Source organism: Rhododendron vialii, chromosome 2a (genome assembly GCF_030253575.1).
Source record: "Rhododendron vialii isolate Sample 1 chromosome 2a, ASM3025357v1".
NCBI lineage: Eukaryota > Viridiplantae > Streptophyta > Magnoliopsida > Ericales > Ericaceae > Rhododendron > Rhododendron vialii.
Genome location: NC_080558.1, coordinates 4,573,206 through 4,600,687, shown reverse-complemented (window position 1 = coordinate 4,600,687; position 27,482 = coordinate 4,573,206). Strand labels below are relative to the sequence as shown.

Genomic DNA, 27,482 nt, shown 5'->3' with positions numbered 1-27,482 from the left:
TCTGTGGATGGCCTCGATTTCTTCTGGGGAAAAGCCAGGAGGAGCATCAGTCTGAGTCTGAGTACGGCGGCCACGACCTTGGCCACCTTGGCCCCGAGCAGCGCCACGATCTCGACCAGGTATGGTGAGAAGACTCCCTAAATCAATTGGCTGGTTCATTGCTGGAGGTGAAGGCGTGTAACCGCTGGAAGAAGAACTTGATGTGGGACTGGAGGCTTCTTCGGCAAGGGGAATTGGTTCGTCGGAGATTGGAGGTGTCCGAGAACGCCTTTATTCGGGAACAGGTCTTGAAGGACCAGCCGCTGCAAGGTTGTCCGCTGCTCGGGTACGCCGATCAATAAACCCCCCGTATGACGCTTTGTAACTCAGCAGAACCTGAGCCGCTCTTGCTCGGCCAGCAAGGTAAGTCCCTTCGCCGTTGAAAGCAAGTGCTCGCTTGATATCAGCTACGTGCACTTGAGGGGTTATGATATTATAACCCGGTTAATGTTCGAAGCTGCAGCCGAGCAAAGCATAAATAATTAGAAGGCATGAAAAAGCTTTTTCTATGAAAAAGAACAAGGATTTGAAATTAGGGGAAAGCACTAATGTGGGCTCCCGAATACATGAGGAGCGTGAAAACCAATCACTTGGCCGTCCTCATCTCTGGGTTCGAAGTTGCCCGTGACAATCAGGAAGTCGTCGTCATCCCCTCGAGCAGAGTCAGGGAGTTCAAGGACAAGCTTCTTCCTAGAATCCCTACTCTTTAAATAATATGTGAGGGCATCCCCGGTTCTAGAGATACTGTATAGGTGATGAATGTCGTATAAACCTAAAGAGGTCCCTAACATCTGATTTATGGTGTTGATGCCCATAACTACTCGGAAGAAGTTGGCAGAGACTTGCATTGGGGAAAGTCTATAATACGCCAAAACTTGGCGAAGCAGGGGAGCCAAGGGGAATCTAACCCCGCCCTCAACAATGGCTACTACAGGAATGTGAAGAATGTCGAAATCGAAACTCTCACGAAGGGCATCCTCAGGAGCCAATACAGTGGCTACATCGTCAGGAATCCCATATCGAGATCTGAAACTAGCCATGGCTTGAGGAGTATTACAGTGCCTTCGAAATCTACCCATTACCAGATAGGATTTTGGAATTCTACGAAGTGTAAAGCAATGGGGACAATGAAACCCTAAACTGCGGTTGAAAACAATCCACTAGAGAAATGGAGTTGTAAGAAGAAGAAATGATGACTTACGAGAATAGTCGATGGAATCCTTAAAAGAAGAGGTCTTGAGACGATGAACAGAGCTTCAATGGCGGGGGAACGCTTGAACAGTCTTTTCTTCTGCAGAGGGAGTCTAAGGGGAAGATTGGGGTGTTTTGAAAAATGGGACGAAAACCCAAAAATACCCTACAGCCAGGGTGGCGTAAGTGAAACGTCACCCCAGACGGCGTTTGAGTGTTCCGTTCCCCAAAAACACGCCTGTCCGCATTAAATGTGAACACAATACGATGATCGACGCGTGTAAAAGTTAGGGTTAAAAGCCTGTGACGGCCATAAGAAAAGATGATTTTTCCTTAAGCAACGTGATGAAACGCTGCACCGATATGTGAAATAAGGTGCAGAAACAAAGTGAATTTGTTCGGTAAAAAAGCTTTACTCGTCATCTGAGTAAAAAATAAACGAGCAAAGCTGGGGAGCAATTGTAGGGAGGTATTCCCGAACAGGTGCAAAATAAGCCCGAGCATGGTCAACAAATGGTCAACGCACTGTGGGCCAGTGACATGAGAAGTCAATGGTCCAGAGAGGTTGTACGATTCTCGGTGCAATAACATGAGACGTTATTAGGACCAAATACAAGGAAAATGACATGAGATGCCACTATTCATAGAAACTTGTTCGGCAAGAGAGAGCCGAACAAGTGGAGAGTTCCTTACAAAGGATATGGTTCAAATTGTTTCCTTAGGACCAGTAACACGTGAGGTAATTGGTCCAGGCCATCTGTTCGGCCATGAGATGGCCGAACAGAGAGAGAAGTACTATTTGAGGAAACATTCTGGAAGGTTCCAGAGTAGTCATGTCCCATAAAGGGATAAAGATCCCAAGAATATAGGATCTGAGAAAGATACCCAACGAATATGGGATGTTCGGCTCTTAAAAGAAAAGAATCCTAAAAGGACTCTTTTCCATAAACTGATAAAGGAAATGAGAATCCTTGATATCCTGGGATTCCTATACGAGTTAGGAATCCTAGGGCAATACGGATGCTTGGCCAGCAAGCGTACGCAAATCTATAAATAAGAGGTATACCTAGAGGAAAAAGGTACGCAATACACTGCATTCTATTGCTTTCCTACTGATAATTAGGGTTTGATTGCTAGTACGTGATACTAACAAAGGCATCGGAGGGCCTTTGCCACGAGAGGCAAAGGTGCACTCACTCCTTGTCTGTTTTGCAGGACAGGGGTTCCATTGACAAATTAAGGTTACGTTCAAGAGGCACGAGAAGCCGTAGCATTCCAGTGCTGTTCAAAAGCACTACTTGAATTTGTCCACCTACACCTCCCATGCATTAAATGCATGGGACTTGCCTTGATGGGGGGTGTAGGAGAGAGAGGGAACGGGCCTGGACGATACAATCATTAGGGACTACTGTGGCCGACGTCAGGGTGGCACAAAAGTCTCGTCCATATGGCTGAATAAAGTTGATTTGACTGGTTTTGACTGGCGTGCGCCACATATAACTGGGTCAACAGTCGATGACTAACACGTGGCCGCTGACTGGCGTATGTCGTAAACGTATTGGCGTAAGCCAGTTGGGTTTTGCTGGGGCTGTTTGGCTCTGGTTTGAAGGGTTTGAAAGAGGTTCGGGATGCTCAAAGCTCAAACACACCATCGTCCTCAGACTGTTCTCAACTATAATCATCATTGGGGAAATAAAAGATCGACAAATAACGTTATTTGGGCAGACCAGAATGGGGTGTCTACATAGAGCTGGAACTAGAAGTGAAAAAGAGGTTGTCACTCGAGATTGGAACTTATAACATCAGTTCCAAAGATGAGGATGATGATAGATTTAATTTTAATATCTTGCGATGAAGATTTAGAGGAATGTATGTCCAGTTCTAGCCCGCTGGGCTCCCGTTGTCATGAGCTATTTCTTAAGCCGAAGTAGCTCATGAATTTGGCGTTGAACAATTTTAATCTTGGTACTTAAGCATCAGCAGGACTACGGTCACCGCATGGAATTCGCGGTGATCGTCCACCGCACACCTTTTGGGGCCCACTTCGGTCTCAAAAAAATACAGAAAAATATTCATAAATTTTAAAATAATATTTTACGGGACCCTGTAAAAAATCAGCTCCAACAAATATCGGTAGGTATGTTTTTTGGAATTTGCAAGAACGAAACTATTTAGTTTTGCAGTTTCATCCCTATAAATTTAAAAAACATATTTACCGATATCAGTTGGAGCTGATTTTTTACATGGTCCCGTAAAATATTATTTTAAAATTTATGAATATTTTTCTGTATTTTTTTGAGGCCTGGAGTGGGCCCCAAAAGACACGCGGTGGACCGGTTCCATGTGGTGACCCTAGATTTTCTGCTTAAGCATTTAGCCATTTTCCCTTCTTTAATTTATATTTTATTGCAGAAGTATTTGGTTATACAGCCAAAGTTTGGACGTCTCAAGATCTATTGCACCACAGAAGTGCATTTAAAGATTTTCCAATACCTTTGTATTTGAGTTGTTGCTATAGTTTGGATATTTAGTGCCTCCCATGGTATGTTTTACGCTATGTTCTCCAATTATGGGTTTTAGATTTTGTGGTTTTTTTGAGCTTTTTTTTTGTTATGAAGAATGGTAACGGAGAAAGGGAGAGGGAACAACAATACTAAGGATACTTTTGTCTTTCAATACAATTCTCCACGCTCACGTAATTTGTGGATCTCACTGTAAGGCTTGATCTGTGACCGAAAATTTATGTAAGTATGAGTATTTTCAACCTTGTTCAAAAGGGAAAGCACACAGGACCACAACCTAATAACAAAAAGGTAAACAAGACGCAAAAACTCATACTACCTAGTAACTGAAACAAACCTTTAACAAAAACCTCATTCTATACTAAAAATTTTAACTATCTCCTAGGGTTGTGTTTTTTTGAATCTGTTGATCCTTCTGGGAAGTTCAAAAAACCAAACCAATTGTGAATTAAGAATCAAAGAAGGCTAGAAAGGCAGGGAAAAATCCTCCCACTTGGCTTTAGGAAACATCACATCCTCCCACTTCACTTTTGAAAAGTAGTCACATAGTAAGAATAGTACTCCTCTAGAAAAGTGGTGTGAATCCTTCTTTTCACACCAAAACCATCAATAAAAGGGGTGCTATAACGGTCCGTTTGTCGGACGGGTAAGGTTTTTGGTGGACAAGGAACAAGGTTGATAAGAGGTATGGATATGCTATGAGATATGAAAATGGAGGGAATTTTAGATATGAAAATGGAGATTTGTGATTGCAGTGAGAATTAACCATGAAAGTCTCTAGATGCACTTTTTTTTACTAAAATTAAATAAAGATGAAAATAGAGATTTGGGTTGGATCTCTATTTAACTCCGCCTGGTTTATGCTTAGAGCCTTATCTTTATTCTCCAGTTGGTCCCAAGCTCAGATAAAGGAGGAGGGTTGTGCGTTAGGTAGCTGACAGCCATCATGTAAATCGAGGGAATTAACCATGAAAGTCTCTAGATGCACTTTTTTTTACTAAAATTAAATAAAGATGAAAATAGAGATTTGGGTTGGATCTCTATTTAACTCCGCCTGGTTTATGCTTAGAGCCTTATCTTTATTCTCCACCTGGTCCCAAGCTCAGATAAAGGAGGAGGGTTGTGCGTTAGGTAGCTGACAGCCATCATGTAAAAAAAACCCGTCAGATCTCTATGACATGAATCCAAATATGATAACGAAACATGCTAGGGCGTTCCCTTTAAGTGACCTGTTGTGCCTGCCTTCAGGTGCTTCGAAAAATGAGCAAGAGGCGCCACACCGGCGCCCGGGTGTGGTGATAAGTGAGCAAGGATTCCCGTGTGTACCTGGACGAGCATGGGTAAAGAAGTTAGGCCAGGATTATACGATTCGTTTAGCAACTTGGAATATAGGGACATTAACGGGTAAGACTAGGGAGCTAGTTGACACCATGCTTAGGAGGAAGATTAGTATAGCTTGTCTTCAGGAAACTAAGTGGGTAAGGGAGAAAGCTAGGGAAATAAAGAACACAGGTTATAAGCTCTACTATACGGGTAAGAATAGACATAGAAATGGAGTAGGTATCGTAGTAGATAAACACCTGAAAGATTCGGTAGTTACAGTCATGAGGAAAAGGAGATCGGATTATTTTAATTAAGCTTGTGATCGGAGGGAGCATAGTTAATATTATTAGCGTTTACACACCCCAAGTAGGTTTGGATGATCTCATTAAAGAGCAATTCTGGGAGCAAATGGATGATGTGGTTCAAGATATACCTTTTGGGGAGAAGCTATTTATAGAAGGCGATTTCAATGGCCATGTGGAAGTGCATAAGCAAGGGTATGAGAAGGTGCATGGTGCCTTTGGTTTTGGTGACCTTAACGAAGGTGGTTGGAGGATTTTAGATTTTGAAGTCGCTTTTGACCTTATAGTGGGAATACCCTCTATAGGAAGCGAGAAGAGCATTTAATTACCTTTAAAAGTGGAGCCAATAAAAGCCAAATTGACTACTTTCTCGCTAAAGGTGCGGACCGCTTGACATGTAAAGATTGTAAAGTTATTCCCGTCTAGTGTCTAGTGGCACAGCATAGACTTTTGGTGTTAGATATTAGTCTCAAGGGGAATATTAGAAGGAGAAAGGAAACTAGATGCCCACGAACTAAATGGTGGGGCCTAAGAAGGGAGAAACTAGAAGTATTCAAGGAAAGAATGTCTCAAGAAGTACAGTGGGGAGTGGAAGGAGATAGTGACAGTATGTGGAATACCATAGCTGACGGTATTAGAAGAATATCGAAAGAAGTTCTCAGGGAGTCGAAGGGAAAAGATCCAATTTCTAAGGAGACGTGATGGTGGAATGACAAGATTCAAACTAAGGTAAAAGCCAAGAAGGAGTACTTTAAAAAGTAGCAAAATGACCGGAATGAGGAAAATTTTCAGGGTTATAAGCAAGTTAGCAAGGAAGCTAAGAAATCTGTTAGGGATGCTAAGTTGAAAGCCTATGAGAATTTTTACGCTAGACTCGATAGTAAAGATGGAGAAAAGATTATTTATAAACTTGCCAAGTTGCGAGAAAGGAGAGCTAAAGAGTTTCTCAAGTTAAGTGTATAAAAGATATTGATTCGGTGGTGTTGGTAAAAGACGAGGCGATCAGGGATAGATGGAAGTCGTATTTCGAGAAGTTGTTAAATGAGAAACATGAAGGAGGCTTTGGTGGGGAGGAAGAGTATATACCTGGCGAGAACATAGAATATGAATTTTATCGGAGAATACAAAAGTTCGAAGTGGTCAAAACATTGAAAAGGATGAAACCGAGTAAGGCCTCAGAACCAGATGGTATCCCTATTGAAGTGTGGAAAAGTCCAGGTGACCTGGGGGTGACTTGGTTGACGAAGTTATTTAACAAGATTATTATGACGAGGAAGATGCCCGATGAATGGAGAATGAGCACTCTAGTACCTATCTATAAGAATAAAGGGGATATCCAAAACTGTAATAACTATAGAGGTATTAAATTGATGAGTCATACGATGAAATTGTGGGAAAGAGTTATTGAACATCGCTTAAGGATGATGACTACGGTGTCAGAGAAATAATTTGGGTTCATGCCTAGAAGATCAACCATGGAAGCTATCTACTTATTAAGGAGAATGGTAGAAAAACATAGAGCAAAGAAGAAGGATCTCCATATGATTTTATAGACTTAGAAAAGGCTTATGATAGGGTGCCTAGAGACATCATATGGTGGGTTCTGGAGAGAAAGGGAGTGACTAAAGGGTATATCGAGATGATTAGAGACATGTATGAAGGTGCCGTTACTACCATTCGATCACCAGTAGGGGAAACGAGTGAATTCACAATCACTGTAGGATTGTATCATGGTAAGCCTTGAACCCGTACCTTTTTGCCTTAGTTATGGATGAATTGACTAGACAATTTCAGAAGGATATCCCATGGTGTATGATGTTTGCAGATGACATTATCCTCGTAGATGAAACCGCTAGAGGTGTTAATACGAAACTAGAAATTTGGAGGGAAGCATTAGAGTCAAAGGGTTTTCGAATAAGTAGGAATAAAATTGAGTATATGGTGTGCAAGTTTAGTGGTACCAACAGTGCGCACGAAGAAAGAGTGATGATCCAAAACCAGAAGATACCTAAGAGTGATCATTTTAGATACTTAGGATCAATCATTAGCAGAGATGGAGAGATTGCCGATGATGTGACCCATAGGATTCAAGTGGGGTGGCTCAAGTGAAGGAGTGCTACTGGTGTACTCTGTGACAAGAGGGTACCCATAAAATTGAAGGGAAAATTCTATCGAACTGCCATCAGACCGGCGATACTTTACGGGACAGAATATTAGCCTATTAAGAAACAACAGGTGAACAAGATGAGTGTAGTAGAAATGGAAATGTTAAGGTGGATGTGTGGTAAGGTTAGAAGAGACAGGATTAGAAATGAAACGGTTCGTGAGATGGTAGGTGTAGCACCCATAGAAGAGAAGTTGAGGGAAAATAGGCTAAGGTGGTTTGGGCATGTCTACCATAAACCAGGAGATGCAATAGTTAAGAGAGCAGATAGGATAGTTTTGGTTAGCAATGCTATGGGGAGGAGTAGACCTAAATTGACATTAGACGTTGTGGTACGCAACGATATGAGTATAATAGGTTTGTGTGAACAAATGGCTCTTGACAGAGCTCAAATGAGGAAAAGGATTCATATAGTCGACCCCAAGTGATTGAGACTTAAGGCTCGATTTGGTTTGGTTTGGGTTGGGTCTCTATTTAGGGTGACTTGCATTGGAAATGCTAGGAAAAACACTGCCCGAGCCCATAGGGAAAGCACGGGGTAATTTCCTCCGTTTCCTTACACGCTGGGACTGACTGGTTTGACGGTGGAAGACGGGAGGGTGCCGGGCTTGTGTAAGACATATAGTGTATGTGTATGTGTGTATCTTGAAGGAGGTGGATGTTTGGTTGTATGACGTACGTTGTCTAGCTAGGGTAAGAGCATTTCCAATGGTCACTCCAAAATTAGCTCCTAAAGTATCCAAATAAGCTAGGGTCCAATTTGGACTAAAGTATCCGCTTGCTGGCAAAGAATGAAGGACTCACTTTGCGTTGGACTCCTCGGAAGGGAAATGAGGCTGCTCATTGGGTAGCCTCCTCTCAAGCTTCTAGTCTAGGTCCAAATTGGGTGGTTTATCCACCGGAAATTTTGTACTCAATCCTTTGTAAAGATCTTACTTAGTCATCAATGAAAGTTTGTTCAAAAAAAAAAAGCTAGGGTCCAATTTCGAATGAAAAAGAGTATGCTATGCTAATTCAGGAGCATGTACATGTGCTCCCATGGACTAGTTAAAACCATTACATAGATTGAGGGTAAATACTTGTAAAAAAAAAAAAAAATGCATTATTACACGACGAGAGTCCCACTTAAGGCTAGTCAGAAGGCTTCATTGGAATTAATTACGAAAAGAGTCCCACTTAAAACCATTACCTAGTTTATTTGGAGAGCTAACTCATTTGAAGACCAAAATTAGCAAACATTTAGGAACATCCTTTAAGAGCCATTTTATAGGATAAGTACGAAATTAAGGGTTAGGTTGTCAAGCATATGAAATGTCAATTTTGCCCGTCAATTGAGGTTTCCAACATTACTGATTTTGACGGTGGTGTGTAATTGGACCACATATACTGAAATCACATACATCAATTCAAGGACTAAGTAGATGAAATTCATTGTTTAGGGAGAAGATATACAAAATGACAATAGTTTAGGAGGTAAAATTGACATTAAGCTGGGGCGGATCCCCTTAATTTTCTGCCGACCAGTTTGGTCACCAGACCATCCAAAAGTATTGTGGACGAATGGCCCAGAAAAGGGTGTTTAAAAAAACACAAAAAACATCCTCTTTAAATTTGGACCGTTCAAAACATTTTTTAACGGCCCAAATACACCAACTTGACCGAAGTGGTCGGTAACCAAATTGACCAGATCCAATCCCACTAATAAGAGGCAATCCCACTAATAAGAGGCATGTGATGAGAGTAGTGGTGGTGGTACATGACCCCGCTAGTCAGACTTTTTCTCTCCAACGTTGTTGAAAAATTGGACGTATAGAGCAAGTTGGGTATCTGTTTTTTTTTAGTTACGCACACTTCGTGTAAAAAGTTAGAAAGACTAGACTTGCCATTATACATAATAATTCACTTTTTTTACTCTTTAACTATGAGAAGAAGTTTTTGGGTGCAAATAGAGTACCACGTGGCGGCACCCAATGCGCATCCAAACCGTCCAAACGTGTTTTGGATAGCCCAGATTCGATCACTCTCTCCCCCTCTACCAACCACTCTCCCTCTAAGATCTTGAACAATTTCCTTTGTACATTGACACAACTCAAATAGGCGACCAAGAATTATGAACTTTTCCGTTGTGTGGCAAAGGATGATCGAGAAATATGTACTAGTATTTCTTTGTCCAGCCCATTCCTCACAATTTTTTCTTTTTTGCTTGTTGACTTAGGTCAACCTCACTTGTCATTTGTGTCGAAGGATGGATGCATAATCAATTGTTGATGCATACAATCTAGCGCATTAATTCCAAAAGGTAAACTATTAATCGCAGCCACATAGTTTTTTGACCAAAATAGCCTTATAGTTTTTGTAAATGCAAACAATCTTAGGAGGAGGATGATATGGAATGTGGTAATTTCTTAGTTAACTCATTTTTACTTTTTACGCTTTTTAGTTGAAATAGTAATGTGATTCTAAATAAAGATTGAAATATGGGTAGGGCAATCGGCTCGTCCACCACTCAGTAATTTATAGGGTCGACTGATGCCATGGGAAATATTTTGATTGGCTGTTATTTTGAACCGATTAGGAAAAAACACTGACCCAAACTCAGAGGGGAAGAAATCACGGGGTAATTTCCTTAACCTAAAGTACACGCTGGGACAAATTATTCTTCTACCTCTAGAAGCTGTTTGAACTTTGAAATTTATTAGCATTGGGACTCTTTGAACTCTCTCTTCTCTATGCGTAAATGTACAGCTAGAAAAAGAGTAGCAGCCAATCCCAAATGTAGTTATCAAGTAGTCTCAAAGGGATTGAAATGTCCAATCCGGTTTATTTGTTTGTTTTTTCCCGATTTATTTTGGTCATCGGAATTATTTATTCTTTAGAAATCATTGAGAACATCCATTGCGTCAAAAATCATATTGATCATATGCTGTTTGATATGCTATTGGAACACATTATATATTGCGGAAAATTGAAATGTGAAGTTCGATAACTTGGATTGGAACACATTTTCTGCAATATAGATGTACTCTGAAAGCTTATCAGACAGTATGTGATTAGACATGGTTTTTCCGTGACTACTGTTCTCGCCGAGGTCTAAAAAAATGGGTGATTTTGGTCATTGAATTCCGAAAACTGGCTACAAACAAGAACGAGTAAAGTCTATATTTCTCCTTTCAAAAACTCTAAAATCACACATGTTGTATGCGTGTGGATCCCATACACCATGCAAATGTATGTGTACAAGTATAAGTGCTTGATTAAGCATGTGGTATATGGTATCACATGTCATGTGACATTTTCCGTAAAGAAAAATATCATCACCCACACAATGTAGGTCACTCATCGTCACCCAATCACCAAACTAAAGTGAATGATAATGTTCGTACAGCGCGATTTGTGCTACGTAAATGATTCTGGATTCACGTAAGCCACGCCCCGTGGCCATATGGTACCGGAAAACTGAATATACGCTGATAAATTAATGCCCGTTATGGTCATGTCATTTGTCAGTGTGTCCCATTTGCTGCAGATGTATGTATGTGGATCTCATTCGTTTGGAGTCTCTCATTCGTTTCCTCGTCAAAGTCGCTCCCGATTTCTCGCCCTCTCATTATCTCTGTCTCTCCATCCATCCATTGATCTTTGAGGTCTCTCCTTGTATTCAAAGAATTCGTTTCGTACCGAATTAGGATCTGCGTCGCCAAATTCCAGCTTTTCTTCTACTTTGGTTTCTGCAACAAATTCCAGCTTTTCTAATATCTTGTTTCATCTTTTGATTTTACGCGAAGTATTCTGTCAATCTCGTGTGTGTTTTTCCCAATGATTGAATTGGGTAACTGTGTGTCAATGGCCGCGCCTACGAACAGTGGAGAGTCGGACATGGCTACTGAAGATTTCTGCTTGAGTTTGTCGCCCTTACTTTCCCCTAGGTGGTCGCCGCCACTGCCTTTTCTACCCTCGTCCAATTCAATGGTCATGCAGTATCAAGGGTCTAACCAATCCACGGACGATCCGCCACAAAATCAAGAGCACGACGACATCGTTGACCCGGCACCGTACTTGGCCGGAGACTCGGCGATGTTGCAGCAGCAGCAGCTACGTCAGAACTGGAGCGAAGCGTCAGATTGGAGGCCAGGAGGAGGGGGAATTATGACGATGAACAATCAAGGCTTTGAAGAATCGAATATGGGTTTTGAGGAATCCATGGAGATGACGACCTGTTTCTATTTCCCTCCGTCGCCCACAAATTTCCCTCTGTATCGACCGATGCCAAGTGTTTTTTTCGTTTCTAGTGAACAGGAGAACATAAGCTTGGCGTTGTCTTGTCAGCACATTCTTGAGGACAAGAGCGGTGCGTTGCATGTGATCAACGAACGCAAGAAGGAAATCAGTCAACTGCTGTTCGGCGACTTTCATTCTTACGTGCATAACAGGTTCGATGATTTGGATCAAATAATAAAGGCGTCCGGCGTGTTGCCCAAAGGCTTAGAGTCGTTGCTGAATAAAATAGCCGATAAGGATGAGATGGAAATGACATTAAGGCGGATCAACTGGTTGGAACAACACGACGAGGACATCGTTGACCAGCCGGTCATCGAACTAGTGAGCGTGGCGCAGCAACTAATTCAGAATAGAGACGGTGAGTTGGATGTAATCTTTGAAGGGGGAGTTGTCACAATCAACGGGCTGGAACTCAGGGTCGGTCAAGGCTCGCCTACGGCGCCAGACACATTACTTACTTGTCAGGCCATGATCTCCTCAAGAATGTGGTTGGGACACGGCGGTCAATGGGTGGTCGAGATTCGTTCCAGCTATATTCGCCTCAACACTGGCAGTTTCACAACCGTGGAGGACGCCATCTCCGCTCATGAGTGGGTAGTAAGGTGGAGTGGATGGGAGGATCTTACTGGTTTCCCTGGACTCTTTGAAAATGAAAATAGATCAAAACTACCGCAGCAGTTGCCACTGCCAGCACAAGAAGAGAAATCAGATGAGGATTTTGGATTGGTGTGCTGCAATGCCATGGGGAATGATGAAATTGAGGCAGTTGGAACCGGTAGTGAGGGGAGAGAGGAATGTGTAATGGCAGATCAAGCTCGGTTGAATTCCTTGTGTCTGGGAAAAAGGAAAACAAAGAAAAAGAACCTAGGAGGGGAGAAAAGAAACAAGAAAACAAATGGAGTTAGATTAGCCATTCCTCTGGAGAATATCTTACAAACCAAGGGAATGCGTCGTAAAGATGCTGCAAAGCATCTCAACGGTACGCATACTTACATGTACACTCCTCCAAGAAATGAAAACCTCAATTTTGTTCTTGTTATTTTTACGCAACTTGATAGGTTAGAAGGGCATACAAAGTGCTCCAAACTCCTACATGTGTAGGACTTGGAAAAATGTTGAGGTAGCACCTCTATAAGCAGGGGGACTATTTTCGAGAATTGAACTCATGATCTTAGTGATCATGGCCGGCCGGCCTAACTTTTCGGTGCTCAAAAGCGAAAATAAAAATTGAGGCCTTTTATGAACTTTTACAAACAAAATATAAATTAAGTAGATAAATTACATTCCAAAAAAACAATACAAATACTTAAAAAATAGAAGAGCAATACAAGGTCTCAAAAGAATTGCTTAAATATCACTATTCTCCACACACACACACACACACACACACACAAAAACGAACATTATGAGATTTTAAAAGCATCATTTAAATACAACCCTTCTTGTTTAGCAGCAAAAGTATTACTTATGCCCGGATAATGAAATTAACAAAAGTCCCTTCATACTTCAAAATATTTTCTAGCTTCACACAGTATATCTACAAGCATTCATCATCTATATAATATAATATGTTCAAATTAAACAAAAACCAAAACATCCTTGCTTGCATTGGCAACTTTAGGAATTATTCTTTAACAGTCATTCATGAATTCAAAGTTCAATTGCTTTATAGTATATAGTTTTACATTAATCAACAAATAATCTTTTCTCCAAAAATAAAATAAAATTATAGCTACGCATATACATTTAGATTCCTATATATTATGTGGTAAATTCATAGGACTATAGAAGTACTCTGTCCCATTCAAAACTGTAAACGCAAGCTTTTAATTAAGTGAAATCCTATTTCAATACATACAACTTCGAAGAATATAATTGCTGTCAATTTACGTAGTACCATAAACTTCTTCAATCACAGGTTTCTCCGACTAAAACCTATGAATCCTTTTAGTTTCTATCATGCTCTGTATGGGAGTCTGCAATCGAAGACCTCAATTTCAGATGCTATATTTGGAGACACACAAGAACATACGAAAAAAAGAAGAAGAAAGGAAGTGCGTACAAACCCTTCGTGCATAAGAATTGAGAATTATGGTTATGTAGTCAACGTGCTATTCTCTGAATGCAATTCCTTTTTACTCTAACATATTTTTTTCTGGCTCTTGAAATTGGAAATGTGGGTAGGAGTTGCTTTGGTAGAAAATTAATACTGAGCTTTTGAATTCTTCTTTATTACAGTTAGCATGACTAAATTGAAGAGTTCTTGTCGGGAGTATGGTATTCAGAGATGGCCACCTCACAATGAACACAAGCTTATTAGGCAATCTCTCCCCAATGCAACTCCCGCGGTTGTCGATCAAGAGGGAATCCCACACTTGTCTTCTGATATTGTGCCTTCTAATCAAGCCTCGATGGCTACTGTTGACACAAATAATTTTTTCGAAAAGGAAATTCTACTGCCACAACTTTTGCCTACAGCTCGACAAGAGAACCTTGATGTGGGTTTTGGCAACGATGAAGATGAGGCAATTGGAATGGAGGTTGTGGGAACAATGGAAGGTGTAATGGTAGAGGCACAGTTGTATTTTGGGTGTTCAGGGAATGGGAAATGGAAGGAAAAGAGCCCAGGAGGAGAGAGAGGTAAGAATGGAACTACTGGAGTCAAAATTGCGATTGCAAAGGAGGATATCTTGCAAACTAAGGGAATGCATCTTAAAGATGCTGCAAAGCATCTCGAAGGTACGTATAAATACAGTTCTTCAACAAATGAAAATCTCAATCTTGTTGGTAATATCTTGCTTGTTGTTTCCAACTGGATAGGCTTTTCTCTCAAAAACTCCACCAAAACATTTGAGAGTCTATCTTGCTACAACCATGCTCTATGTGGGAGCATCAAAATGGAGACCTCAATTTTGAAGACCTCAAAAATGGATACATTAGTACCTTCATGCATATTTAAAAATATGGTCAATTCAGAGAGGACGGATGCTGAATTTTAGTAATTTTTGGTGGCCATTAGTAGAACTCGTTTTAAAAAGGGTTTTGTGTTGAGCATCTGATGCGACTTGTAAGTGGTATAAATTACTCGTACATACGATATCTAAACTTAAAGGTAACAGTAGTTCAAAACTAGAATTGAATCATAGTCAAATGGTTTGAATCAGTCCGGTTCGTCATTTTCATGTATAATCTTCTTGAAACATTCAATCCGCACGACTTGGTTTGGTTTTTAGCTCAGCACGAAACCGAATTAATACGAGCCATGTTCACCCCTGAAATGTGAATAACCCCAGTCTATATAAGTGCCATTCGAACAGGAAAGTAATTATTTCCTTTTTGGATCGTGTAGTAATTAATTACTTTGAAAATCTTTATCCTCGAAATGGAAGGATTGAATGTTGGAATTTGTCATTCGACTTAAAGCGTGTGATTAGCGATACACTCTAAATTTACTTTTTTGATATAAGACTAAATGTTGAAGTTAGCAAAATGTAGATGTAGGTTGAAGTTGCTCCATAGAAGAATTTTGAGCTTCTCGCTTCCTATTTTTTCAGTTAGCCGATCTACGTTCAAGCGAGCATGTAGAGAGCATGGTATCGAGAGATGGCCACCTCACAAGGAACGCGAGCTTATCAGTCAATCTCACTCCAACAAATCTTCTGCGGTTGTTGATCAAGAGCGGACCCCACAATTGAATTCCAATACGCTGCTGCCTTCTGCTCAAGTCTCAGATACTATTGGTACAAATATTGTGACTATAATGGCAAGGTATGGAGAAGTAAGAATAAAGTTTCGGCTGTCTTGGCCGTGGAGAATGGTAGAGCTGGAACAACAAGTGAAAAAGAGGCTGCCACTCGAGGCTGGAACTTATTACATCAAATACAAAGATGAGGACGATGGGTTGATGACTTTAATAGCTTGCGATGAGGATTTAGAGGATTATATCTCCAGTTCTAGCCGGCTGGGCACCCATCCGATTGAGGTATTTCTTGAGCCCAAACTAGCTAGCTCATGAGTTACGCGTTAACCAACTTTAATCTCGGTACTGTAGAATTGGTTGGTTAAACAGTCCAGATCTATTGCACAGGAGAAGTGCATTTAGAAATTCTCCAATGGCTTGGTATTTGAGTTGCTATTGTTATCGTCTCAAAATTTAGTGCTTCAAATGGTATGTCGTACAAATTTGAGGACAAAGGGTTGATTTTAATAGCTTGTAATGAGGATTTACAGCATTACAAATCCAATTCTAGACTGTTGGGCACCTGCTCAATTGTTGTATTTCTTGAGTTAAAGTAGCCGTTTAATTACGTCGACCAACTTGAATCTTGTAAATTATTGCAATTATAGTGTTTATCCCGAAATCACGTGTTTGGTTCAAAATCAACCTAATTTAGACGTATCTTGTGATTTTGCACAAAAGTGTATTTCGAGATTCTCAGTGGCTTGGTCCTGCAATAGACTCGTCCACACTCACATAGTTCGTGAATCCACCGGTAACATTTAATATGAGATCCAAAAGTCATGTGAGAATGTAGTATTTTCGTCTTGGTTCGATAGGGAAAGCACCTAAGGACCACCACACTCTCATACTTCGTGAATCCGACGGTATTGATGTGGGGTCCAAAAGCCATGTGAGTACGTAGAAATTTCGTCTTTGTTCGATAGGGAAAGCTCCAAAGGACCACAACCTAATCATACAAAGGTAAAACAATAACTAAAACCACTCCCCTGGCTTTTGATTGATTCCACTTTCAAATAACTGCAAATGAATAAAACAACATTGCAGTAATCGTTGTCTTGTAAGAAAGTTTGAACTCCCCTGGCTTTTGATTGATTCCTCTTTCAAATAAAGCTATGCAAGGGCATCACATTTTGCCCTAAATTAAACACTTCCCTCTGTACAACTATACTATAACTACCCAGGTGCTAGAAATAGCACCACCCAAGAGAATAAACAATTAATTGAGTAAAAAAATGACAGGAAATATTTGTCTGCTTCGAGGTCAACTAAAAGCAAAGACCATTTGATCGAGAGATAAAACCATCTGATTTGCTCTGTTCCCCTTATGGCAGGATGCCCTTATTCCTTGTGCCAACCCATGCTAATAGGGAGCCGGTGTATTGTTCCTACTGATGGGGTTGCCTCATCATTCTCATCAGAAGCAGTTGGAACTGAGGATGATCCAGTTGAGACACTGTTTGCCACCAGGGGGTTGTACTTTCTAAGTAGCCTGACTTTGCTTTCCATCCACCATTAATTCTTCTGCCTGCTGCTCCACAAACCTTCTTTTACAGTGGAATCAGAGGATGTGGGTTCCAGACAGTTGGATGAAAGAAACATTAGGAAGCAAAAAGCTCAAATTTTTGTAATACCAACAATATGCGTACCTTCTGATTAAAAACAATATGCGTTCCTTAGTCTACCTTTTCTACATTTGTAACAGCAAGAAATTCAACAAAATGAGGGTGACTGAAATCTTTTTCAATTCCATGACCAAGTCTCCCCCCAGAATTCCTCTCCCCTGGTAAAAACCTCACATTGCCTTGTAACAAGAGCAAAATGTCGAAACACCACAAGCAATTTGGTGAACATCAAGAACTACATTTGATTCTAAAGGGTTAGGAATAAGGGCATCCTGCTTTGTAGGATATGGACTCCTGGATCCATCAGTTGTGTCACACCAAACCTCTCCCAAAACATGGACATCTCCCAAGGATTCTATGTCATCTGGTCCAGAACCTTGGCTTGAACAACCAGGGGTGCTTGAAACAGTAACACAGAAACCATCCCCTCCAACACTTGTTCTTACTTGCATATTTGCAAGTGCAGAGATGACATCTGAGCTAAGAAAAGTCAAAGAACTCCCACCGGAACTTGAATCGACTGACGCCCTACCGTGGGTTATACTTGAAGTGTACTCTAAGGTTGCACCGAAAGGATGCTTGACGATTTCTTAGTCCTAATTTAATGGGTTGCCCCAAGCGTAGGACGGAGACCGACGCAGCACAATATCCGGTAAGATCGGAGTCGAATCTATAGAGGCAGCGATGTGTGTTGACTAAAAACTCATGCTTAACTAATTTAACGGGCTCTTAGGTAGCCACCCTTTGTCGATTTGATAGAGATTTAACTAAACTTACGAAATAACTGCTCCTTTCAAATAATTAAAATGAGGTACGATCATAGGATTCAAAGCACTCATAACCAATCCGGATTAATTTGCTACATTCAGTATTCTTAAAAACGTTCAACTTTAAATTGAAAAAGATATCCGTAAGATGCGAGATCCTATGGTCGCCGTTTATCCATGCCCAGGGAAAAATAAGTTTTGGACCTCCATTCCCCCGTTCACATGAGTTCCGACAATGCCCGGGTTCATCCACGGGAAGTATTTTTTCAATCTAAAATCGTTTTTTTTCATTGTTTGAAAACAAGAGCAGTAACCCCGCGACCCTACCTATACGACTACTCACTCACTATTAAATAAGAAACAAAAGAAATTCTAAATTGAAACATCTTTCTATTGCTCAGAAGAAAAAACAAACAAAAGATTAATAGCAAGAAATCTCAAAAGAATAACTTTAATTAAAAAAAAAACGTAGTATGAGTTACCGGAAGATGAGTAATTGAACAAAACTCCAAAAATTTTAAAAGAAAAATAACTCCGAATGAAAGAACAAGAATCTGAAACTGCAAAGTAATATCGGAACCCTCTGATCGCCACCGTTCTCGTCCTGTGATAGCGTAAAAACAGATCCCTTTTTCCGCCACTGTTTTTGTCCTTTTATATGTGAAGTGCCGACCTTTTTTCTAGGATCGCAGCCCCATCTTTTTCTTATACAAAAGCCCTTCTACGATGTCATTAACTTGGGCCCATTCATTGAGTAACTAATTTCTACCCAATTGGGCTTGACCCAATTCTCTTTTTACTTCAGCAATACACGTTGCACTAACCACCGAGGGTGGTAGCCAAGTGGGCAGGTGCCCCCTCATCCCCAGGCAAGGTCTCGGTTTCCAGCCTTGTCAAGTGGCAAGGGGTGTGGGATAAAGTATTATGCCCATTTGTATCTAAGTGGTGCTGAGGTAACAGTCTATTCTTCCAAACAGTAGTTATGGCTTAAACCGGATATTTTCCATAACGGATAAAGAACCCATACGCTGATTATCTCCTCTCACCCTTTTTAATGATAAAAAAACATAAAAAGAGTAAACATTGCACTTGTGCACAGTCAAAGAGAATCAAATTCTTCAAGCATTAATATTGGCCCCATAACATACAATGGGCCCGCCATTTAATTTACTCCAGTTGATAGGCCGTGGGTTGCAAAACAATCTCCAAACTCGTCGAATAATTAAGTTTAGTGCCGAACTCTCGACTCCATATTGCAATTCGGGCACTCTACTTGATTGAATCCAAATGAAACAACTTCGAACACCGTTTAATATTTCGACTTTGCGCTTTTTGTATCGAATTGTCCAAATACCTACAATACAAAAATAAATCATAAAACTTCAAATAATAATATAAATAGACTTAGCAATGGTAAATTAGGATGCGCTGAGCATCCGCAATGTAATAATCAAAAGTGAATAATCAAAACTTGCCAAGTCAGCTTTTGATTATTCATTTAGAGGGTTGTTAAAGTTAGTAATGTGAAATCTCACATTGTTACTTTTGATTATTCAAATGCCCAAATTTGATTATTGGTTAAGAGGTTACTAAATTTAATTATTACAATGTGAGCACTTTTTTAAGCACATATTGCTAACTTTAACAATCTTTTGATTTTGATTATTACATTGATGTGAACATTTATGCGCCTATCAAAGGACGAGCTCGGAGAATGAAATCGCTGCCACCAGCATTCATGTAGCTGCGGTAAAATATGCAAGGAACTGAATTCATTTTTTGGCATTATGGATGTATGTCTTGGATAAGGAAACAAAGGGCAACAACAAATACAGAATCAGGTGATGGAACTACATTTGGTTCATGACTTCATGGATGATAATTGCATATGTCTCACCTCATGAGAAGATAATTTCAAATGATGGAAAAAGTGATTTGTTGGCACCTACATTACTACACACACCGATGAAATTCATTATCTAATAATTAACACAATGAAAACCTCCCGAAATTTAATGGCTCAAACTGATTAGATAATGTCCAGCTTACTCGTATACAAATTTAGGATTTTAGTGTACAAATTAGGGCGGACACCAAGGGGATGTTAAGTGGTGCCCGGTCCCCTGCACAACTTCAAATACTCCCATTAATTATAGTACTAGTGTTTGAGGTTAATGTGGAAAAGTAGATCACCCCTGCAAGTCTCTCGAAGGAAGAAAAAGTTTATAAAGTTCCTATATATGTGTGAAAAAATCTCCTAAAATTCAAACAGTAGGCATATCAAACCTCAGATTATTGCTGGCCCAATATATCATATGCATAATTTGGACATGTTCTATAAAAGTCAACAAAGATAGTGGTAAATATATTAAGATTATATTTTTTAGTTACTAATGTAGAAATACATATGATTCGGACCCTTGCTATGTAGAAGTCTTGCGTCCACCACTGATTGCTGGCCCAATTGTACCATATGCACAATTTGGAAAAATGACGGCTCAGGACGTGTTTTGATAATTAATACCAGTCAAAGACATGTAGAGAACATTTGTCAATACTGAAAATGTCATTAACGGGTATTAATTATCAAAATACGTCCTGGGCCGTCATTTTCCCATTCCGTAACAGTCAACAAATATGTCAATGTCACCGTGTGAACTCTTTGTTGGGTGGTTTTGAAACTTCAGACAGAAGAAATAGAATTCTTCTGGAAAGTGATTTTCATAACCCCTTTTAACCATTCACGCCCATTTATTATTATTTTTTTTGTGTGTGTTTATCCATTTAAATTTACTATTTTGTCTTTGTTTTAATATATTTTTTCACACATTCAAGGGCAACATTATAAATTCATGCGGGTAAAACCAAGAAAAGAGAGTGAATTATAAAAATAAGAGTGTGAAAATTATTTCCCATTCTTATTTCCACTTTGGAGGACGTACATTTGGGATAACAAACGCAATTACACTATTATTGACTTCTAGTAAGATGCTTTGCATGTAACCATTACGCGGATGAACTTATTTAATTTTTACATTTTAAAGATAAGAAAACTAATGTGATTCTAAATAAAGGATAAAATCTGTGTAAAGCTATTGTCCGGCTCATCCGGCACTAGTAATTAACTTGTAATTTGGACTGATGCCATGGAAACTTTTATTCTTGGTAGTTGGTATCATAAATGCGTGTTCGGAAATTTGAGTGGCTGTGATTTTGAACCATTAAGGAAAAATACTGAGCACAGTCCGTAGAGAAAGCACGGGATAGTTTTCTTAACCTAAAGTACACGCTGGGACTGATTATTCTGCCCCTAGAAGCTGTTTGAATTTTGAACTTATAGCATTGGGACTCTTTGAACTCTCAAATATAAAGTCTATCTTTCTCCTTTTAAAAACTCTAAAATCACACATGATGTATGTGTGTGGATCCCATAAATCATGTAAAGGATCCGGATCTTCTATGAGGATCTTTCCTGGATCCATAAAGGCATGTGTATAAGTGTATATAAGTGTTTGATTACACATGTGGTATACTACTACATGCACATCATGTGACATTTCTTATCTTATCTTAAAACTAAAAAGATTCATATCCACACAATGTAGATCACTCATTGCTTAATCATCGTCACCCAATTAAAGTGAATGATAATGTCCGTACCGCACAATTGGTCTTAACGTAAATGATTGCGAATACCTTGTAGGCCGCGCCCTGTGGTCATGTGGTACCAGAACACAGAATATACTCAGAGAAATTAGTGTTGTTATGGTCATGTCATACGCCGTGTGGGTCTCCTTTGCTCCGACTTTTTGAATCTTTGATCCTTTGGGAAATTCATAAGACAAAATCAAACCCCGCAATTAGTGTTGTTATGGTCATGTCAAAGTCGCTTCTTGCCCTGTCATCTTAGGATTCAACACCTAGATTCAAAGAATTTGTTTCGTACCGAATTAGGATCTGCATGCATCGCCAAATTTTTAATCTCTTGGGAGAGCCAAACTTCGAGAGTTTATTTTGAGAGCTAGCTCATTGAAGACCAAAATTAGCAAACATTAGGAACATCCTTTATAGGCCATTTTATAGGATAAGTAAGAAATTAAGGGTTAGGTTTTCAAGCATATGAAATGTCAATTTTGCCCATCAATTGAGGTTTCCAACATTACTGATTTTTACGGTGGTGTGTAATTGGACAACATATAGTGAAACCACATACATCAATTCAGGGACTAATTACGTAGATGAAATTCATAGTTTAGGGACAAGATAAACAAAATTACAACAGTTTAGGAGGTAAAATTGTCATTAAGCCGGGGCGGATCCCCTCAATTTTCTGCCGACCAGTTTGGTCAATTTAGTGTATCCGGGCTGTCCAAAAGTATTTTGGACGGACGGCCCAGATTTAAAAGGGTGTTTAAAAAAACACAAAAAAATAAATCATCTTTATAACTAGGCCGTCCAAAATTGTTGGATCCAGAGTGCCCCAATTGAAGTCCTCCCTAACACCAATTGATTTTAGCAGAGATAATGAAAAAATGGTTCGACAAAACACTTTAAGATGGCCCGGATGCACCAACTTGACTAAACTGATTAGTAGCCAAATTGACAGGATCCGATCCACTAATAAGAGGCATGTGATATTGTGATAACAGGACAATAGTGGTTGTGGTACATGACCCCACTAGTCAGATTTTTTCTCTCCAACCGTGTTGAAAAATTGGACGTATAGAGCAAGTTGGGTATCTTTTATTTTCTGTTTCCTCAAGGCGCATAAATAAGCTTACGCATACTCCGTGTAAAAAGCGCATAAGAAGTTACTCCAGAAGACTAGTCTTTTGCCATTCTGTAGGCAAGGTTTATTTAAGGAAATTGATATTCGCACTTTTAAAATTACTGATAGCGTTCCATTTATAACATGAACTTATAATGTGAAATTACTAGTAACTGTTGGGATTCCACCCAAGTGGGATGGCACTTGGATGGTGTGCGCGAAGCAGAGAAGTGTGTGACATAATGTAAGGAAGAAGGTGAGGCGAGCGTGGGGTATATTGATGTATATATTGATGTACAAGATCACTTCCTACCTTATTTCCTTACGAGTATTAGGGTTTTCTTTTTGCCTATATATTGATGTATAAGAGAGCAGAGAAGTGTGTGACATAATGTAAGGGAGAGGGTGAGGTGAGCGTGGAGGACTGGTCTGTGGCCTCCCGGAGAGGAACCGGCGTGTGGTTTTTGGAGATCTTTTTTATCTTTGTGTGTACGTCATTGTGTGAATATATATACGGAGAGTTTTTCTTTGAAATCACTGCGTGGATTTGCGTGCGTGGTGTCCCTCTAGTCCTAACAATTGGTATCAGAGCGGGGTTGAAGAAGAGGGTCACCGGAAAAAACATGGGTTCGATTTCTGAAAAAAAGTTGCTCACAAACCTCGTGTTTTGTCACCCATGGAGGTCGCACGGGCTATTCGATCGCTGCGGGCGGTCAAGCAGCGGAGGATCGCGGATAAAAATGGGTCTGCTGCGGACATCTCATGTTTGAGATGTGGAGCATCCATGTTTGGATGCGGGCACTTCGGACAGGGTGCGAGCACTCTGTTGAGGGGGTGCTAAACATCGACGAGTTGTCGATATTGTAGTCGGACAGCGCTATAGATTCAGCTACGGAAGATCTAGTCTTGCAGGGAGACACTCGGTCGGGCGTGTACTCCATGAGGGGGTGCTGAGACGTTGACTTAGGTAGTGATAACAAACGCTTGCTAGAGTAGCTGAACGGTTTGACGATTATCCTGCATGGTTGGAAGGGGGTGATTGTTGGGATTCCACCCAAATGGGATGGTGTGCGCAAAACACAGTATTACTCCCTACCTTATTTCCTTATGAGTATTAGGGTTTTCTTTTTGTCTATATATAGTGATGTATAAGAGAGCAGAGAGGTGTGTGACATAATGTGATGGAGAGGGTGAGGCGAGCGTGGGGGGCTGATCTATGGCCTCCCGGAGAGGAACCGACATGTGATTTTCGGAGAGTTTTTTCATCTTTGTGTATACGTTGTGTGAATATATATACTAGGGGAGTTTTTTTTTGAAATTACTGCGTGGGCTTACGTGCCTGGTGTCCCTTCGGTCCTAATAGTAAATTTCATGAACAAAATGGAGCGTCATTAAAAATTTGGGAGCGGAAATATAAATTTCCTTATTTAAAGTCGAGTTACTGCGTGTGAACGGACCCGACAAGGATTGACAACACCCAAGAAATTTTAAAGTTGAGGCTAAGAGTACGTTTCAAGTCAATATATTATTGGGCATTCTCTGGAAGCATAACGAGCTAGCCAACAGACTTTTTATTCTTTCGTCAATCTAATAATGGTTGAGAACCATTCCTAGTGATGTTGGTTGTCCATCTCCTTCCCCCAGTGGTGAACGTTCGAGTCTCACGAGGGACGGGACTTCTGAGGGCCAAGGATATACATAGCCTCTGAACTCCTGTGCTAACTCTAACACCCTTGCTGATATACAATATTGGTAAAAAAATAAAAAATAGCATAATAATTGGTGGTTAATAGACACAATACTAAAAAAGTTTGAAATTTTAAATTCATACACTTCTCGAAACATATTAGGCTCCGTTTCGCAATGCAAATCCATCAATATATAAAATTGATACTCACATAACAATCTAAACACAACAATTTACGCAACCTTTCACATGCATATGAGCTTCACACACTACTATGTGTGGGTCCCACATATATATAAGAGATTGTGTAAGTTGTTGTGTTTGAATTATTGTGTAAGTAGCATCTTTGATCAATATAAAAGCGGCTGTGAGGGTCTAGGAGTTGCAGAGTTAACACACTACTTTACCATTTGGAGTCTCTCTTTCGTTTCTCCTTATCAAAGTCGTTCCCGCTTTCTCGCCCGGTCATCTCGATCTGTCTCTCGATCCATCCATTGCTTGATCTTATCTTAGAGGTCTAGGATTCAACACCCAGATTCAAAAATTTGTTTCGTACCGAATTAGGATCTGCATGCATCGCCAAATTTTTAAGCTCTTGTTTCATCTTTTGAGTTAGGCGAATTATTCTGTCAATCTCGTCTTTTTTTTTCTTTTTTTTTTTCCTTATTGGTTCAAATTGGTAACTGTGTCAATGGCTGCGCCTATGAACAGTGGAGAGTCGGACATGGTTACTGAAGATTTCCGCTTGAATTTGTCGCCCTTACTTTCCCCTAGGAGGTCGCAGCTGTGCTTGACTCCGTCGCCGCCACCGTCTTTCCTACCTTCGTCCAGTTCAATGGTCATGCAGTATCAAGGGTCTACCCAATCCATGGACGATCCGCCACAAAATCAAGAGCACGATGACATCGTCAACCCAGCACCGTACATGGCCGGAGACTCGGCGTTGTTGCAGCAGCTACATAAGAACTGGAGCGAGGCGTCAGATTGGAGGCCAAAAGGAGGGGGGATTACGACGATGAACAATCAGGGCTTTGAAGAATCGAATATGGGTTTTGAGGAATCCATGGAGATGACGACCTGTTTCTATTTCCCTCCGTCGCCCACAAATTTCCTCTGTATCGGCCGATGCCAAGTGTTTTTTTCGTTTCTAGAGAACAGGAGAACGAAAGCTTGGCGTTGTCTTATCGGCACTGAAATTATGCGGAAGCGATCAATCTACTCCTAGAGGGGGTAAATAGGAGTTTTAATAAAAATATACCAATTTTCAAATTTAACAGTCTTATTAATCCAAATCAAAAAATAAAGTACTGCAGTAGAACAAAAATTATAATAAGAGACGCACGATTTACGTGAAAAAACTTAGGGTCCTAAATAACCCTAAGCCAAAACCACGGCCTAATACTACTGCTTTATTCTATTAATCGAAAAGAAGTACAGATTGCGAAATAGCAAAAACCTTACTCAAGCTTTTACCTATTCTCGCCAATCTCTGATGCTCCCAGAGCTTCTTCAAGATCCAATAGATGCACCACAGACTTCACGCCCGATCTCCGAATTCAACCGGCTCCGAATCAATCTCCCAAAAATTCGGCCACAACAGGAAACGGCACAAAGAACCACCAACAGTGAATGAATGATATGATGAGAAGCGTGATCTAGAATACCCAAAAAGTGTTCGAAGATGCAAGAACAAATAAAAAAATTGGGCTGCCAGGAAAAACAGTCAATATTGCCTCTCTGTATATTTTTCCGCGCTAGCTCCTTTTATGACCTAATAGGTCCACATATATAGAGGCAGATGCAAGATGCAAAAACGACACAAAAAAAAAACTGTCGGCTAGAAAAAAATAATCTCCGTTTTCAGTCCCTTTTAAATCCATAGCTTCCTAACCTATTTTATATTCTCTAAAAAGAAAATCGTTTAAAGATCTCTACATATGGAAGCCTCCAATTTTGTTTTAAATATTTTAAAAGGAAATCTTTAAATGACATATATGTATGTATATATAAAAACGAATTTTTCGGAGATCTAATCTTGGTAACAAAATCATCATATGCATGACATGCTGTGTAATGCTTTTACGTACCTCTCATGCAATTTGATCAATTTCGTAGCGGTCAATTTGGCGCAGAAAATGGGAGGAGAATCGAGCGAGCAACTACCCCTTACGAACCTACCCATTACAATCAAACGGAGTTGATATAACAAAGATACCAATGGAGGTTTTGAACAACCCCGAAAGTGCCAAAATATCTAACAGGCACATACTTGAGGACAAGAGCTGTGCGTTGCATGTGATCAACTGGGAGGAAGGCCAGAACATCTTCGACCTGCTGGGAGGAAAGCCAGAACATATGTTCGGTGATTTGCATGAAATAGCAAGGGCGGCGGGCGTGGTGCCCAAAGGCGTGGAGTCGTTGGTGCATAACATAGTGGGTGTGGACATCGATGAGAGAGAAGCGACATTAAGGTGGATCAACTGGTTGGAACCACACGACGAGGCCATCGTTGGCCAGCCGGTCTACGAACAAGTGGGTGTGATGCAGCAACTAATTCAGAACTAGGGCGGTGAGTTGGATGTGATCTTAGGAGGGGTAGTTTACACGGTCAATGGGCTAGAATGCATAGACGGTCAAGGCTCGCCTACGACTCCGGATACATTGCTTATTTGTCAGGCCAAGGTCTCCACAAGAGTGTGGCTGAGACACGGTGGCCATTGGGCGGCCGAGGTTCGTTGCAGATTGAATCACCTCAACATTGGCAGTTTCACAACCGTTGAGGATGCCATCTCAACTTATAAGGTGGTAGCAAGGTGGAGTGGATGGATGGATCCTACTGGTTTCCCTGGACTCTTTGGAAATGAAAACATATCAAAACTGCCATTGCAGTTGCCACTTATAGCACAAGAATTGAACCCAGTTGAGGTAGTTGGAACTGGTAATGAGGGAACAAGGGATTGTATAATGGCAGATCATGCTCGGTTGAATTCCCGGTGTATGGGAAAAAGGAAAACAAAGGAAAATAACCCAAGGGGAGAGATAAGAAGCAAGAAAACAAATGGAGTTAGAATAGGCAT

The 27,482-nt window shown here is 40.4% G+C and overlaps 2 protein-coding genes across 4 annotated transcripts in view; both read left to right on the top strand.

Moving 5' to 3' along the window:
• The window catches only part of LOC131315517 (uncharacterized), a 161,959-nt gene that overhangs the window by 71,061 nt on the left and 63,416 nt on the right, over positions 1-27,482 (top strand). Inside the window, exons 3-4 of one of the 3 annotated variants that reach the window (XM_058344621.1) lie at positions 14,058-14,558; positions 15,374-16,199. In XM_058344621.1, the coding sequence (XP_058200604.1) occupies positions 14,058-14,558; positions 15,374-15,834 (962 nt within the window). In that variant the 3' untranslated portion in view covers positions 15,835-16,199. Of the gene's footprint in view, positions 1-11,048; positions 12,799-14,057; positions 14,559-15,373; positions 16,200-27,482 lie in introns of those variants that run through there. The other 2 variants (XM_058344622.1, XM_058344620.1) reach the window with 2 other exon arrangements.
• LOC131315532 (uncharacterized) overlaps positions 24,803-27,482 on the top strand; it is a 40,496-nt gene continuing 37,816 nt past the window's right edge. The window contains exon 1 of the mRNA XM_058344641.1: positions 24,803-24,820. The gene's annotated coding sequence lies outside the window, so the exon portion shown is untranslated. The remainder of the gene's footprint in view (positions 24,821-27,482) is intronic.